The sequence below is a fragment of the Patiria miniata genome, unplaced genomic scaffold, assembly GCF_015706575.1.
Source record: "Patiria miniata isolate m_02_andy unplaced genomic scaffold, ASM1570657v1 HiC_scaffold_7, whole genome shotgun sequence".
In the NCBI taxonomy this organism is placed as follows: Eukaryota; Metazoa; Echinodermata; class Asteroidea; order Valvatida; family Asterinidae; genus Patiria; species Patiria miniata.
In genome coordinates this window covers 5,346,086-5,361,203 of record NW_024037074.1, presented here as the reverse complement: position 1 = coordinate 5,361,203, position 15,118 = coordinate 5,346,086, and the positions used below count along the sequence as shown (strand labels likewise).

At 42.8% G+C, this 15,118-nt stretch overlaps 1 protein-coding gene across 3 annotated transcripts; it reads right to left on the bottom strand.

The window, feature by feature from the left end:
- Positions 1-2,268: 2,268 nt before the first annotated feature.
- LOC119746303 (ketosamine-3-kinase-like) lies at positions 2,269-11,571 on the bottom strand. 3 transcript variants are annotated; one of them, XM_038223168.1, is made up of 7 exons: positions 11,434-11,571; positions 9,272-9,430; positions 7,941-8,128; positions 6,933-7,092; positions 6,222-6,417; positions 4,848-5,022; positions 2,269-2,990 (listed from the first exon to the last, which is right to left on the bottom strand). In XM_038223168.1, exons 2-7 carry the CDS (start codon positions 9,410-9,412, stop codon positions 2,927-2,929), a joined length of 924 nt encoding a protein of 307 aa, XP_038079096.1. In that variant the 5' UTR covers positions 9,413-9,430; positions 11,434-11,571; the 3' UTR covers positions 2,269-2,926. The 3 variants fall into 3 exon arrangements, with proteins under 3 accessions (XP_038079096.1, XP_038079097.1, XP_038079098.1); XM_038223169.1 differs by having other exon boundaries at positions 11,440-11,571; XM_038223170.1 differs by having other exon boundaries at positions 11,502-11,571.
- Between the last annotated feature and the right edge of the window lie 3,547 nt (positions 11,572-15,118).

The following is a 15,118-nucleotide window of genomic DNA, read 5'->3' as shown; positions in this document are numbered from 1 at the left end:
ATGGGAAGGATTGACTCCTCTCAGCCCCCCCCCCCCTTTTTGGTGGTGAGTACAGAGTGCAGATTTTTAGGTTATCTTGTAACTTTGCATGCACTGTTTTCATAAGGTTAAGGCTTGCGTGCACATCATGTACCTCACACTGTTTTTTAAGCCTCGTTCATGTGAATATGCGCTCGTGACCAGTAATGAAGCTACATACAGATGGATATAAATGCAATTCACTTACGATCTGTTAACTAAACGAAGTAACAGTGCAGTTTGCGCGAACACACGAAAAGCAATCAACCATATCGGGTAATTCCCAATGACTAAACCGTTGCTCAATATTGCGGGCTTTTAAATACCCTGCCTATCAGGTTCACGTCTTGAATTAAACCGCTGGTTGTTACGTATGAAATCTGTGAATTGCCTTCTGTAATCATGTAATCGGAATATATTAGCAATTATAATATGAACGGCGACGCTTTTAGGCCTACACAATCACACGGCTGGTTGGGCCAAAAAGAAATATCTAGTTGGCTCCAAAAGTGGAGTCAATGTACAATATGTACAATATGTCAATGTACAATATGGAGACCCACCAGCTATAGATGAGGCTTATGAGTACGAGTGCAGGGTTACGGTGTCACATGAAAATCCGACTCCTATGAAAATCGGACCCCTTTTCCCTATTATTGGTTAATCCCTTTCACGTGACCGATCATTTTCCTAATTACCATACTTACGCATGCGCGGTATTACCAATGAGTCCGAATTTCATAGAAACGTAAATTCACGCTACACCGGCATTTTCCAAAACAGTCTTCAAACGTGTACTGATTTGTCTTAATGACAGAAATAAATGAGAAGACGCAGTCTCGATTATATACTGTTGTGCTTGTTAAAACAACGAAATTTTATTAGCTTAAAAAAAAACACCAAAAATTTACCAAATTCCACCCTTCCGCCTCTCAAAGTGCCTGATAGCAAATACAGGCAATCATCAGTCTGTCAAATTGTTGCTTTATTTTGGGCACAAACAGATCCTCTTTTCCGGGTACATGTATCCATGTCAATATTGATAGCCGGCTCCCGCCAAAATTTAGGCAGCCAATTACAAATTAGAGAAAAAAATCAATAAACATCGGCAGATTTTTCCGGTCGATGTCGTATTTTAAAGTATTTTTCTTTGTTACTGCTAGAAGTAATCTATTTTTTGGGGATGCAACTCGAAAATACTGCACGGGGACGCATCGCAAAATAAAGGCAAGGAAAAAAACGGAAGTAAAATATGCCGATTCAGTTACATCAGATGCAAGTGAATTTAATTAAGCGTCGTCGTAGTTCTGAGCTGTGGTAGTTTTTTTGGTGAAGATTTTTCTAGCCAGCTTTTTAAGAGTTCAGCGGAAACAGCTTTTCTTTTCGTGGAAATGATGTTACTTTGGACTTAAGTTGTGTTACTTTTTTTGCCGAGTTCTTTTAATAATCGTTGTTTTAGATTTTATCGGCAAACTTGTAATCTTTGCGACTTTTTAGCTAGTGTTTTAGCAATTCAGTTGAAACAGCCTTTATTTTAAGCTTTTTAGCCATTTTGATCAATCGCGGCAGTGTTATATTAATTCCCGCTTATTATACACTATAGAGGGTCATGCACAGCAATGACAGTCACGAAATTAACACTGTACACTGTATTTTTCACAAAATAAATTGGTCATTAACAATAATAGATGAGGCCCCCCGTGTCATTTATTTTTACAGGTGAAATTAAAGGAGTATCCTTTTAGTACTGCAAAGTTTGGACAAAAGCGCAAAACCATTAGACAGTTGCATCAAAGAACAGCAAAAGTTCAATATCTGTAAAAGAACTAACATCTTTGACTTCCCTTGGACATCTCTACAGTACCCTTTATAACAATCACATGGATAACAACAAACATGTAAACAAAATTGCTCAGATAAAAACCTTCGGATGTTTTGAAAAAATGGGGACACTGACTAGGGAAAAGATGGAAACACCGACATCCAGTGGTACTACTAATGAGGAATATTACATCCACATTTCAAATGGCCATAGCGACAGTATTCAGTCTATCAGTGTTAGCGAGAAGACAAATCCCTAAGTCAATGCTGATTCATGCAAGGTGACAATTACTCCGTAATTGTTAATGTTTACTTTCCTAGGTTTGGCAAAAAGTATATACTGGCCCCCATTTTCGTTGAGGTCGTGACTTTCCCTGGCAACCATACGATTCTTCAACAAGAATGCCCATTGAAACATGAAACATAAAGTATCCCGTTTCGTCAATGAAGATTGGGTGTGCCAGAAAACAGTTCTATAGGAACCACTCAGCATACTGAACACGTTGATTGAGAACTGCAGGGGCATTTCTTGTATCGGGAACATCTTCCACTACTTTTAGCATCATCATCCCATCCAAGGCCCTGACTATGTTGGTAAACCCCACGTTTTTCCGGCAGATGCTCACTCAGACTATCTGCTCAAGTGTCAAGATGAGATAGGTGTCAAGGATCGCTTGCAATAATGGTTTCGCATCTCGCCATCCATCTTGAAACGGGTTGCTCCTCCTCAGCCTCTCTCGCCTTCCAGACCTCAAATAGGTTGCGACAATTGATCTACCAGGAAGGAGGAGGCTCTTCTTTTTTGCTCTCCCAATTAAGATGGCGGGTTTACCAAGATGGCAGAAGGATGCCTCCATTTTCTTGACTCTTTTGCTGTTACGTTTGTGTCCTAAGGAGCTGTCACCCTTTATACTAGGTTTTGAACATGCATGCATAGGCTAAAATGACCTTGTCTCTGTACGAAAATAGAAATTATATCGTGCTGCAGACAAAGCTACATCATTAGGTTTTACACAGCATTCAACCAACTCTCCGTAATTAGAACACAATAGGGCGTTGTTCATCTGGAAGCAGTCCTTTATAGTTTTCATCTAATGAGCGATTTCATGATTGAAATCGATGAGCCTCTGTAGCCGGATCCAAAATGATTCCTGCATTGAAAGTACGAACAAATGAAAAGGGCAAACGGTTGAAAATTTATAAAATGATTATGACACCACAGAACTAATTTGGGCGAGAACCATTAGTCAACTACAAGTAATGGTTGGTTTTGATGTAACTTAAGCATGCGCACTAATAACAACGTGCGAACGCATCCCTGTTAATTGCTGATGAAAACGTCATCACAAAACTTCTTGGTTCTGGTTCCCTGCTGTGCATCTAATGGGCGGGAATACAGGGTGAGAAAAAAAAGGAAACCAAAATGTCGGGACCATTGTTTAAGTGAAGTTCTGCATGTAGCACTTTCAAAATCTAGGATATAAAAGCCCAATTCATAAACCTTTTTTTAGCACAAGAATCATTCAAATCACTCATGTACTTTTCAAGTTACGAAGTTTTAAACAACTGCCATTTTAAGGTTCTGTTCACGGATCACAAAAAAGTTCAGTGTTCTTTCAGCAAAACGAAAACAAATCACATAGGGATGTGTGTGAACTGTTTTCGTTTTGCTGAAAGAATGCACACCTTTTTTTTGTGATCCGTGGACAGAACTTTAAAACGGTGGTTGTGTTTAAAACGCTGTAACTTGAAAAGTACATGTCTTGAGTGATTTGAATGATTCTTGTACTAAAAGAAAGCTTATGAATTGGGCTTTCATATCCTAGATTTTGAAAGTGCAACATACAGAACGTCACTAAAACAACGGTCGCGACATTTTTTTTTTTTACTCACCCTGTATTGGTAATCCGCAATGCAACTTCATGTGCCCCAAGGTTCTGAATACTGGACTAGAGTAGTCCAACCATCCAGCGTTTGAGGAAAGTTAGTCGAACTCTGCTTAGCAGTGCTCGCCCAAACTTGCTCATAGCTGTTCCTTCTTTGCATATACTTGAACGAATGTGAGGCTCTACTTGCAACGGAGAAGCTTCCACATGCATTTCAAACAATTCAATCAGGGCGGGATCTACACCGAAGACCAACCCTCTATTCACTCACCAAATTTCGTAATTATTTTGCAATTATTCCAAGCAGTGAATAAGTTAGATTGATTTACTTTTCCTCTACACTCTTGCGTCACGCTTGTCTTGGCCCAAGACGCTAGTGATCAAATAAGACCAGCGTGCCCTACTTGCACTAACGTCTTGGCCATTTTGTTTCAGCAGTTTAACTTTTTCTATAATTTCTCAGTAGGCTTTCCTATTAGCAATTGAAAAAAGGTTCCATGGCTCAGCTGATGGTTGTAAACATATGCGGCACATGATCATCAGCACTTTCCTAAGGAACGGATCGAGAAACCTAGGTTCAATGGCTCGCCCAACGGTTGTAACCATACGCGTGACGTGGTACGTGATCATCAGTGCTTTCCTACCCCCGCCCCATTGTTACAAAATGACCAAGACATTAGTGCAAGAAAGTAAAAAGCCATCATGTAAGGGAGCTAGACAACAGTGCAACTATCGCTGACGTTTTGGGCCAAGACTAGCGTCACGCGTAACGCAGCAACCAATTGGTACGCGCTGATAGGATGATTCTTGGAAAATGGATGCACTGGCCACTATCAGGCTAAATGTGGCCCGCTATGGTTTGCCGTTTTGAGTCTGTGTTCTGATTAGGTAGGATGGTGAGTTTGAAAGTTGAGGGGGACTTCTTCTAATCACAAAGTAAGTCACTCATCTTGTCACAAGTTTATCACGGGGGAAGAACTATGACAAATGAATGCCTCTGTCATTTGACTGAATAACAAGTCACTTGACTAGAAACTGGTTGACTTAAAGAACTTTGTTCCTTCAACATTGTCTAAACTGCAACTCAAAGTTTTTTGGATTTTTCTTTTTATCACAACTCACCAGTGATTCAGATAATGGAACAGCTTGTAGAGTTCGTGCCTCTTGTCAAATCCCGCTGCCTTTGGGACGAGTTTGTGATATGCCGAGTAGAAACTTCTGTTGAAACCTCCAAACATCCCTGCTATGCCTAGCTCATACTCAGAGTGTCCGTAAAAACTGGCTGGATCGAATATGACTGAAAGGGGAAGGATAAATGAATCCATTGGTCTGAAGTTAAATTTTGTTGGTTCATCATTGGATCAGTGGCAAACCAAATCAAAGCAGTTCATTCTAAAAAGATGTTTTACTGACATCTTCGATGAAATTTTTCCCAAACCCAGGAAATGGGCTCCATGCACAAGTACCCCATCACCGGCCAGAAAAGGAGAGTTGGGGGTGACCTGGACTGGTTCCCGATCCATCCACTGCGTATTTCAAATGTATCCAAAGTTATTAGAGGTGGGGATGAGTCGCAAGTTCAATTCGAATGTATTCGCTCGCCGACGACGCCTGACGCTCACGCGAAGATGCTTTTGCGCTTTCAGAAAGTCGTGTGTACTTCGCGCGCGAACCAGTACAGTACATGCACGTTGTGTGTTCCGTCCACGGAGCTCTCAAAAGAGGTAAAAAATGTGCCCTCTTTTGTTGGAGCATGGAGCCCATATTGGGAATGGAGCCAGGCTTGGGAGGGGGTGTCCAATGGTAACATTGTGCGACCTATGTGCCATGGTATGTGGGTTTGAATCCCGACGGGGAACGTGGTCCTTGTGTCCCTGGGCACTAGCATTACCTCTCTCTCTCCACTTTGCCTCTCTCCACCTGGGATTATGAATAGATACATGTAACGGTAGATACAAGATTGTGCCCAATTCCCAGGTTTGAAACATTGCTAATGTTGCTTGCGTCATGGCCTTGGGCGTGATCCCTGGCTACATGGTACATAGGTTTGTGGCTCTTGACTAGTACCCTTGAACTGAGGCACTGACGAAATGGCGAACCTAACTGGATAGCTCAGTTGGTAGAGTACCGGAAGCTGTCAAGTCTGCTCCGGTCAATTCTTTGTTGAACTTTAAATTACAAAAAATTTAGCGGCCTGACATTTTGATCTGAACAAGATCTTCAGAGGCAAAAAAAAAAAGAAAAAAAGAGGCAGGCAGGAAATAGGAAGCAGGTTGGGACGAGAAACAGTGTTTTTTTTTCACTTGGCCTTAGTTGCTCCAATCACAAGAAAGGGACAGAACCAGTCACAAGAAGTCCACACAACATTACATTTTTCTTATTACTTGATTTTCCTAAACAAGTTTTTCCGTCATGGAACAGGGAACCAGTCAACGTGTTCATCGCAAGTTTTTTTTTTAGCTGGAAACCCGTTCTTGCTAAGCATTCAACGCTAACCTGGTTCTGAGGTCATCTCTGCTACATTGCCACCCCATAGGTCCCCATGAAGCAAGGCAGGTTTGATCTCAAGACCTTCAAACAATCCTGGAATCCTGCGTTCTAGCTGCGGCCATAACTCCCTCGCCTCTCTGTCTCCGTAATCACGCTCTATCAGGCCCAATTGGAACTTGAGGCGGTTCCTTGAATAGAAAGCCTGCAGATGATTAGAATTGCCGTTCATTAAAACAAGACTCGCTAGATACATGCCAACAAACTACAGTCCATCATTTGAAAGAAGGCCTTTCCAACTGTGCGTCTTAAGACGCATCGTAGTTCGTTTTGTTATTCAGCGAAGCGCGCGCAAGCATTGGCACGACGCACACGCGCGCACGGTTGCTATAATTCGTTGGATCAGTGCGCGACATCGCATATGGCTGCAATTCAAAACAATGATTCAGCAACTTTTGATTTGAAATTGAGATCCTAGAATGCTGTTTTTCTCGGAATGTACAGCTGAAGCTGAGCTGAAACTTCATCAGGTTAGTTGTGCAGTATCCGTCATTAGATTTTGAATACTGTTGTTGCTTCAAACGAACAAAATGCACAAATTACAAATGATGGACTATATCTTTAAAACAAGAAGACTCGCTAAATACATCAAATTCAAAACCTGCCAACAGACCCCAGCAAGTTTCTGTGATCAGGTGGTTAATTTAGGCATCAACTCACCACCCAATCGTCACACCATTCGTTGTCCTGGGGGATGATGCCACAGCAGGTGGTGACAGGGAAGCCAAACCTGGTGATGCACTCCACGTCATCACCCCCTCCGACCCGACTCTCATTGGCTGCTTTCTGCTTCAATAGTTCCTCGTTGAACTGATGCATCCTGGGGGGGGGGGGGGGGGGGGAGACGAGCATTAATGCTTTGACAACATAATTGGGCATTGACAAGAAGGATGATTCATCATTGTGAGAGGATGTAAAACAAATCTTAGGGAAAGTTTATTAAGAGACTGAGCAGAAAATATGGCTTTGCAGTGAATGTGCCCGTGGCATAGCCAAGGGGGGGGGGGGGGGGGGTGGGAGGCTGGGGGCACATCCCCCTCCCACAAATGCCATGTGCGGGTGCTTCTTTCTTTTTGCAATTAAACCAGAAGAGGAAAGTATAGGACTAGTATTTTACTGGATTCTTGTTCCCTTAAGCCTACAGATATAATAATCTGCATAACATGACAAAAAAAAGAGCGCCCTTAAGCGTCAAAAGAAGTCCAGCACACCCCCCCCCCCTCCCCCCACTCCTTGAGTTTGCAATTCCTGGCTGATCAGTTGGCTCTGAAAATTCTGGAAAAAAAAGGGTCTGCCCTTGATGCCCCATAGCATGCTGGTGCCCCCTGGGCCTCCCACTGAGAAAAATCCTAGCTACATCAGCAGTGAAAGTGTGCCCAGGATAAGTTACATGCAACACACACTTTTGGTTGGCAAGCTATAACAAGCAAACATATTTTTTTTGTATGCCTAGCCAATCTGTGTGCTTAACAGCTTTCAACATTCGTTTCTGCTCCAGCCATGTACAGATCTTGCAAAAGTTTCTCAAACGAGATGCTTAACAACTTAGGAACATGCCCTGTTACTACAACAACTGTCCATCTTTTAAATAACTGAAAACAAGCACTTTTAGCACAAGTTTGGGGAGTATTTGTCATGTTTGATGCCGCATAATTTGTAGATGCCAACCTGGCTAGCTGTTCACCCAGCTTGGCAGCGTGCGTATTCAAGCCTCTCATGTCCAGGTACTCCATGGCAAGAACGGCGCCCTCTGTTGTCGGGTGGCCCATCACCTTCATGGGTTTGGGAGCCCGGACTGTGTCTGTGGCAAGGATTGCTTCCAAGCATGCAAGCTCGCCATCAAACATTACCTTGGCCTGAAAAGACAAGAGAAATAAGAGAAAATTGAACAATGAGAACTTAATTTTTCTCATATCTGAAAGCATTTTGGAAAAACGAGACAGAACTGGGCACAGGTATCAAGGAAGGGACTAAAATTCTCAAAAAATAAGAGAAGATTCAACAATGAGAACTTAATTTTTCTCATATGTGAAGACGATTTGGAAAAACGAGACAGAACTGGGCACAGATCAAAACAAGGTTTTGTGGGTATCAAGAAAGTGACTGAAATTCTCCTTACAATACTGACTGTTGTTCCTTAATCGAACATTTAAATCGATTCTTTGCTGAATGGTCAATTCGTTGTTGCCTAAAATAACAACAAATAGGGGTGGAGCTCCAGATGAGATCAATTAATGATGTCCAATAGAATTGCAAGGATCAGGATTTGGTATTTGTTACTGACCAGTGGCGTAGGACAGCCCCCCCCCCCATGAAACCTTGTCCCCCCCCCAGTCGCCCCCCCCCCACTGAGATTTTTAGTTTCTAAAAAAATTATCATTGATCTACATGACGCCCCCATGAAATGTTCCAGCCCCCCAGCGCCCCCCCCCCCCCCCCCCCCCCCCACTGAAAAAATTCCTGGCTACGCCACTGTTATGTCAATAATTTGACGTTATTAAATATGTAGCATCTACCCTATTCACTGTTCATTAAATTCCATTATTTTTCTACTGACAAATTCTTAATTTTATGTTTTGTTTTACCATTATTTTTTTTTTGGGGGGGGGGGGAGTAACTGAAATTCTAAAAAAATGGCTTTTTAATTAGTGTGTTGCCTTTGGGAGTCAGGTTGGTGTAGCGGTACTTTCCTCGCCTTCCACCGCTGTGACCCAGGTTCGAATCCCGCCTGGGCCAACATGTGGATTGGGTTTTCAGTCCATACCTGATTCCGTGGGTTTTCCCCACAATATTCTTCTGGGGTTTTCCTCCCACCTCTAAAACTGTAATTTCTTCTCACTGTCTTCTCTGCACAGGTTTCTTCAGGCTTTTGAGCTAAAGAGGGATCCTTGGTTTCATTACCAGAAAGAAATAAAATAAATTAACAAAAAAAAAAAAATGTGATTTGAGTCAAAAATCTCAAGATGGGCTTGTGATTGACTCAATCCTTGGATAGTAACCTCTTTTTTCTTGTTGATCTTGGCGTAGATCTTGCCCTTGTCTGTGCTGTATCCTAACCCCTCATTGATGCAGCCTCCTCCTCCTTGACCGGTTGCCTTGACAAAGCTCAGTCCCAGTTCTCGCTTCAGTAATGCTTCCATTACGCAGGCAACTTTGAACTGGTCGGAAAGATAATAAAATACAAGTCTGCAATGGGCTTTGGTATGACTTTAATTGATAAAGCTCATTTTCCATTGGAAAATTTTCCAACGTCATTAGTAACTCAAGCTTATGAAAATGATGAACTTGTCTTTAAGGCCAAGCAAAAATTTAAAAAACACTAGGAAAGAATGTTGCATCCTGACGCTACTTCAGCGGTTGTGTACAAAGTCTATGGAGAGTCAAGAACATTTTCGAAGTATTTCCTAACAAAATTGGAAATGTTTGTCAGTCCCAGATTCATGTTTATCATTATTTTTGCAATGAGTGACCTTCATTGAGATGACACAGGTATATGAAGAAAAAAGCAGCATCAGGTTGCAACATTCTTTCCCAAAACAATGCTTATCTTCCCCACCTCTTTTTCTTTTGTTTATACAAAGTTTTATTTATTTAAAACAGTTCAAATACATTTTTCAAAAAAAAATTATACTGTCAATGTAGGTCTATTGTGTTTTTAGTTGTTTCCATCAAAAGTGTGTACAAATGGTTACAGTTCCTTAAGAAAATGAAGGAGTCCATCCTCTACAAAATTTGAAAAATCCGCCATCTTGGAAAACCAGAGAAAAAAACACCCACCTCCTTCAGTTCGTCAAATACCCTGGAAGAGAAATTCTTTTTTTTTGGACTGGGAAAAACTTATTCAAAGACATAAATATGAAAATCAACACAATCAATAGTTGAGACTTGAGTTGGCCAGGAAAATCAAGGAAAGAATGTTACATAATGATGCCACTTTTTTCTTTATCCTGATGCGATTAAGCTAAATGAGTAATTTGTTGACCATGGTCAATTTTTTTTCATTACAGATTTAAAAAGAGCACAATCTCAGCATTACTACTGTGAAAACCGCATGCTGGTACCATCTTTAGTTCCAAAATTATGAAAGTTGGAACACCAAGAGATGTGATGAAGTGATGTAAGGATGATCACATCACAATTATACAATAAACATCAACTGTCATCATCTCCATAAAGGTCACACGTTATAAAAAATGTTGAAAAGACATGAATCCGGGACTGAAAAACACTTCCAATTTTGCTAATTTAATAATAGAAAATACTTTGTAAATCAATGCACTCAACCATGTCAACTGTCAGGTGACTGTCCATAGACTTAAAGGGAATATACAACATTTGCAAACAACGAAAAATAAAACTATCACGTTTTTGCGAAATACCTTAACAGGATGTTGGTAAATGACAGTCTAAAGCATCCTGTAAAATTATGGCACCTGGTATACTGTCATTTTCAAGAAAAGTGGTATTTTTGTATCAATTTCCAACGCTGATCGGCCGATCAGCGTTGGAAACAACTGGCTTTTTATCAAATACTGGCCCCAATTGACCATTGCACTTGTTTGCAATCGATTACAAACCTATAAACGGGTACGAGCCAGCTAGACTGGTTCCCTGACCTTACAATTCCCCCAATGTATGTAAACTGCTCTGTTTCTTCTTATATGGAGTCAGGGAACCAGACTACAGGAAAATGATCGTTTTTCTTGGATTTTATAGCATTTTCGAACCCAAAACCTCCAAAAAGTTAGTGTAACTATATTTGCTTTATATTTCCGACCCCCCAATTCCACCCATTTCTGAAAATTACAGCAAAAGCAAATGATGTACATTCCCTTTAACTGTACTGTAGACAAAAAAAGAAGTGGTGTCTAAAATGAAACTGCAAAATGCCAATACTATGCCTCCAGACACCGAGTCTCAACGGTCCATGTCAATGTCATCCCTCATGACATAAACCATGGGACCTCCATGCATAAACCGTTGACTCGGTTCTCTGTTTAACATGTAGATCATTGTAGATCATTACTCATTAGATGGCATGACTGTTCAACGACGCGTCCGAAAACTGGGATTGGAAGTTGGAAGGAGGCAAAAGCAATTTCAACAAAAACAAATTTCGTTAAATAAAACAAACACAAAAATATATCGAATGAAAACACACTTTTACCAGCGCTACAGTGTGCGATTTCTGGTTTTTAATTAAAAAAATTCAGTCGGCTTTCATCATACAAAATTCGTTCCATGGGAGTCGCCATGTTGACTTTGCTCCTGCTACACACGTGACAAGCGCCCCCAACGACAGGTCTGCGGGTGATTAAATTCTTCGCTCGTACCCCCCGCCCTGCAGTCCTGTTTGCAGGGCGGGGGGTACGAGCGAAATTAAAATCCCGCTACGACAAGGGATATGGGGGGCCCGGGGGGGGGCGGGGGGCGGAGTGAATTCTGAAGTTTCTGGGTTCGAGTCCAGTCCACGGCTATGGTGCGCGTGCCCTTGGGCAAAGATACTTTAGCACTCATTGCTGCTCTCCACTGAGAACAGTCCGAGAGACCAGTGAGGTTTAATTATAGTCGCGCACACTAAATGCTGGCAGCGAGTAGGTGGGGGAGTCCAACCTTCGAAACCGTTATCTTAAGTGTCACACCCCGTGCGTTTGGGAGGGGGCACCGCCTATAAAGACCCCCTAAAAAATAACCTTTAATTAGAATATCGCGCACAAGCACAATTCTAACGCGAAAAGGTCGCCGATTAATTAATAATCAATGGCCAATAGTTTAAGAATGAGAAATCCTGTGCATTCCATGCTTAAGAATGGCCTAATTAGTGCTAATTATTCACCTTTAATTAGAATTTTGAGCACAAGAGCGAAACCTTCACTAAAAGCTTATTAACGTGACCAAAATGCAAGATTTGCAACTTAAGAATGGATTTTCTCGTGCATTTTGTGCATAATAACGACTACTTAGCCGCCCGTTAAGGAATAATTTTGTATGTGCTTACTTAGAATGTTGAGCACAACGACCATGCCAACACCAAACGATAGTGTATGAGTAAGAGTAGGCAGAATTTCAATTTAAGAATAAAACAAATCTGACGCAGAGCACAAACTTCTCTCCAAGGGTCTCAATTTTTGTCCCGCTCCCCGTTCTGTGAACCAGGTTCAGCTCAGCCAAGATCTCACGGAATACTACCGCAGAATCCGTCTGCGTGAGTTTTTTCTGGACAGTGAACCGTGTGAGCCAGAACCTTTTCGAGTCAAGAGTTCATGGGTACCCCCTAAGAATCGTGTGCCAGCCATAGAGACATACGTTCAAGTTATCAATTCCCAAGTCACTAACCCGGACAACTTCCCCCACAGGACTCATGATAATCTCCCCAGAGAGGAGCGCCTGGCTCTCAACTCCTTGCGCTCTCGCACCGACATCATCATCAAGCCAGCAGATAAAGGTTCAGCTGTTGTCATCATGGATCGTCAGCAGTACATTGATGAGGCCCACCGTCAGTTGGATAATCGCACTAACTATACCCGCCTTGACTCTGACCCCACAGGCACTTTCTGTCGAGATATACAACAGGTACTTGACGATATGCGATCACGTGACCAGTTGTCCAAGAAAGCTCACAAATTTCTTTCTCCCTGTGATTGTAGGACTGCCAGATTTTACCTTCTACCCAAGATTCACAAGGCTGGCAATCCCGGTAGACCCATCATCTCCGGTAATGGCTCACCCACGGAACGCATCTCCCTGTTCATTGACAGTTTTCTCAAACCCATTGTCCCACAGATTTCATCATACATTCACGACACCCCAGACTTCCTACGCAAGCTTGAAGGAATCAAGGACCAGATTCCCAGCACAGCCATCATTGGGACTTTCGACGTCTCATCTCTGTACACCAACATCCCACATGAGGAGGGTGTTCGTGCTTGCTCCTTGGCTCTGGCCAAGGCAGGACACACGACTCCTCCCATCAGTGATGTTGGCAACCTCATGAGACTTATACTAACGAAGAACAATTTTTCCTTCCTTGGTGAACACTATCTACAGGTACACGGCACTGCAATGGGCACTCGCATGGCCCCATCCATGGCTTGCCTCTTCATGGGTGACCTCGAAGAACGCATTCTTGCCTCGGCCCCATGTCGCCCTTGGATCTGGTGGAGATATATTGATGATGTTTTTTTCATCTGGACCAGCGATGAGGACAGTCTCTTGACCTTCACTAACCACATCAATTCCTTCCACAGAACCATCAAATTCACATCGGAGTTCTCGGCTCACCAAACCCACTTTCTGGATGTCACCGTCCGCAAGCAAGGCAACTCACTAACCACTGACCTGTATTCCAAACCCACAGACACCCACCAGTACCTCCACTCCTCCAGCTGTCACCCCAGGCACTGCAAAACTGGCATAGCGTTTAGCCAGGCACTCAGACTCAGAAGAATTTGTTCTAATGATTCCGATTTCTCCCGCCATACACAGGTACTGAGGAACAACTTGGTGGCCAGGGGTCACAGCTCTCGCCAAGTTCATCGTGCCATTGCCAGAGCTAAAGCTATCCCCAGAAATCTAGCTCTCACGGGAAAGGCCCCTGATGCCATGGCCCAACCCATGATTCCCTTGGTTACCACGTTTCACCCCAATCTCCCTCCCCTTCGCAAAATCACTAATGACAATCATCATATCCTCCATACTTCAGATCGCCTTGCCCGCGCCATCCCCAACGGCCCCACATTGGCTTACAGGCGTCCTCGAAATCTACGGGACTTGATTGTTCGAGCTGAAGTCCCATCCCTAGATGCATCCCCTCCCACCCAGCATGGTACTTTCAAGTGCAGTTCCAGATGTGTTGTCTGCCAGATTCATATCCAGGAGTCTGACTCCTTTTCTGGCCACTCTTCTGTCACTACCCACAGAACCATTGGTAACATCACTTGTAACACCCCCAATGTCATATATCTCATTTCTTGCAGGGTCTGTGGAGTGCAGTATGTAGGTGAGACTAAGAATACACTCAAGAAGCGTTTCTATGCCCACCGGTCAACGGTCAACACCAAAAAACTAGACACCCCTGTTGGTCATCACTTCAACCTGCCTAACCACTCCATTTCTGATATGATTTTGCAGGGCATTGAATCTCTTGGCCATCGCAAGGACTCAGTTCGCCTCAGCAGAGAGAAAGTGTGGATGAATCGTCTTCGAACTATTCAACCACATGGTCTCAACATCCAACTTGGAAATGATTAATCTTTTTCTTTCTCCATTGTCTTCTGTTACAGATAATCCACCTGGTCTTCATTGTTTGTGTTTACCCATCTTCCCCCATCTTTCATCCCTTTCCACCTCCATACTGTTCCCCCCCCCGCATAATCCCCCTTCACTCCCACACTCTTTTGTCCTTTCCCACTCCCTGTGACCTTTGATCCTTCCCCTTTCTGGTCCCTCCCCTGTTCATACCAGACCCCTTGTGGTTTGCCATCTCCCTTTGTTTCTTTGTTCTCTCATCCACCCTCCCCTGCATCTTTCCACACCTTTCCCACCTAATCCTCCTTTTGTGTTTCTTCTTTCATCCCTGCTTGTTTGTGTGCACCCCCTTGTTAATGTTTGTACCTCTGTCATTTCTGTTTTAGCCTCTGAAGAAGAACTTGCTAAGTTCGCAACGTCAGGCCACATTAATTTTTAGATTAATAAAACAAATCGTGCAAAATGTACTTATTAAGAACAGCTTTATTACCGTTTATGATACGGAGGCCGATTTCTGAAAAACATGCCGCCATAGCGAAACATTTCGCAGTGCACATGCACAAAATGCATGTTGTGGGATCGAGTCCAGCCTGTGGCTT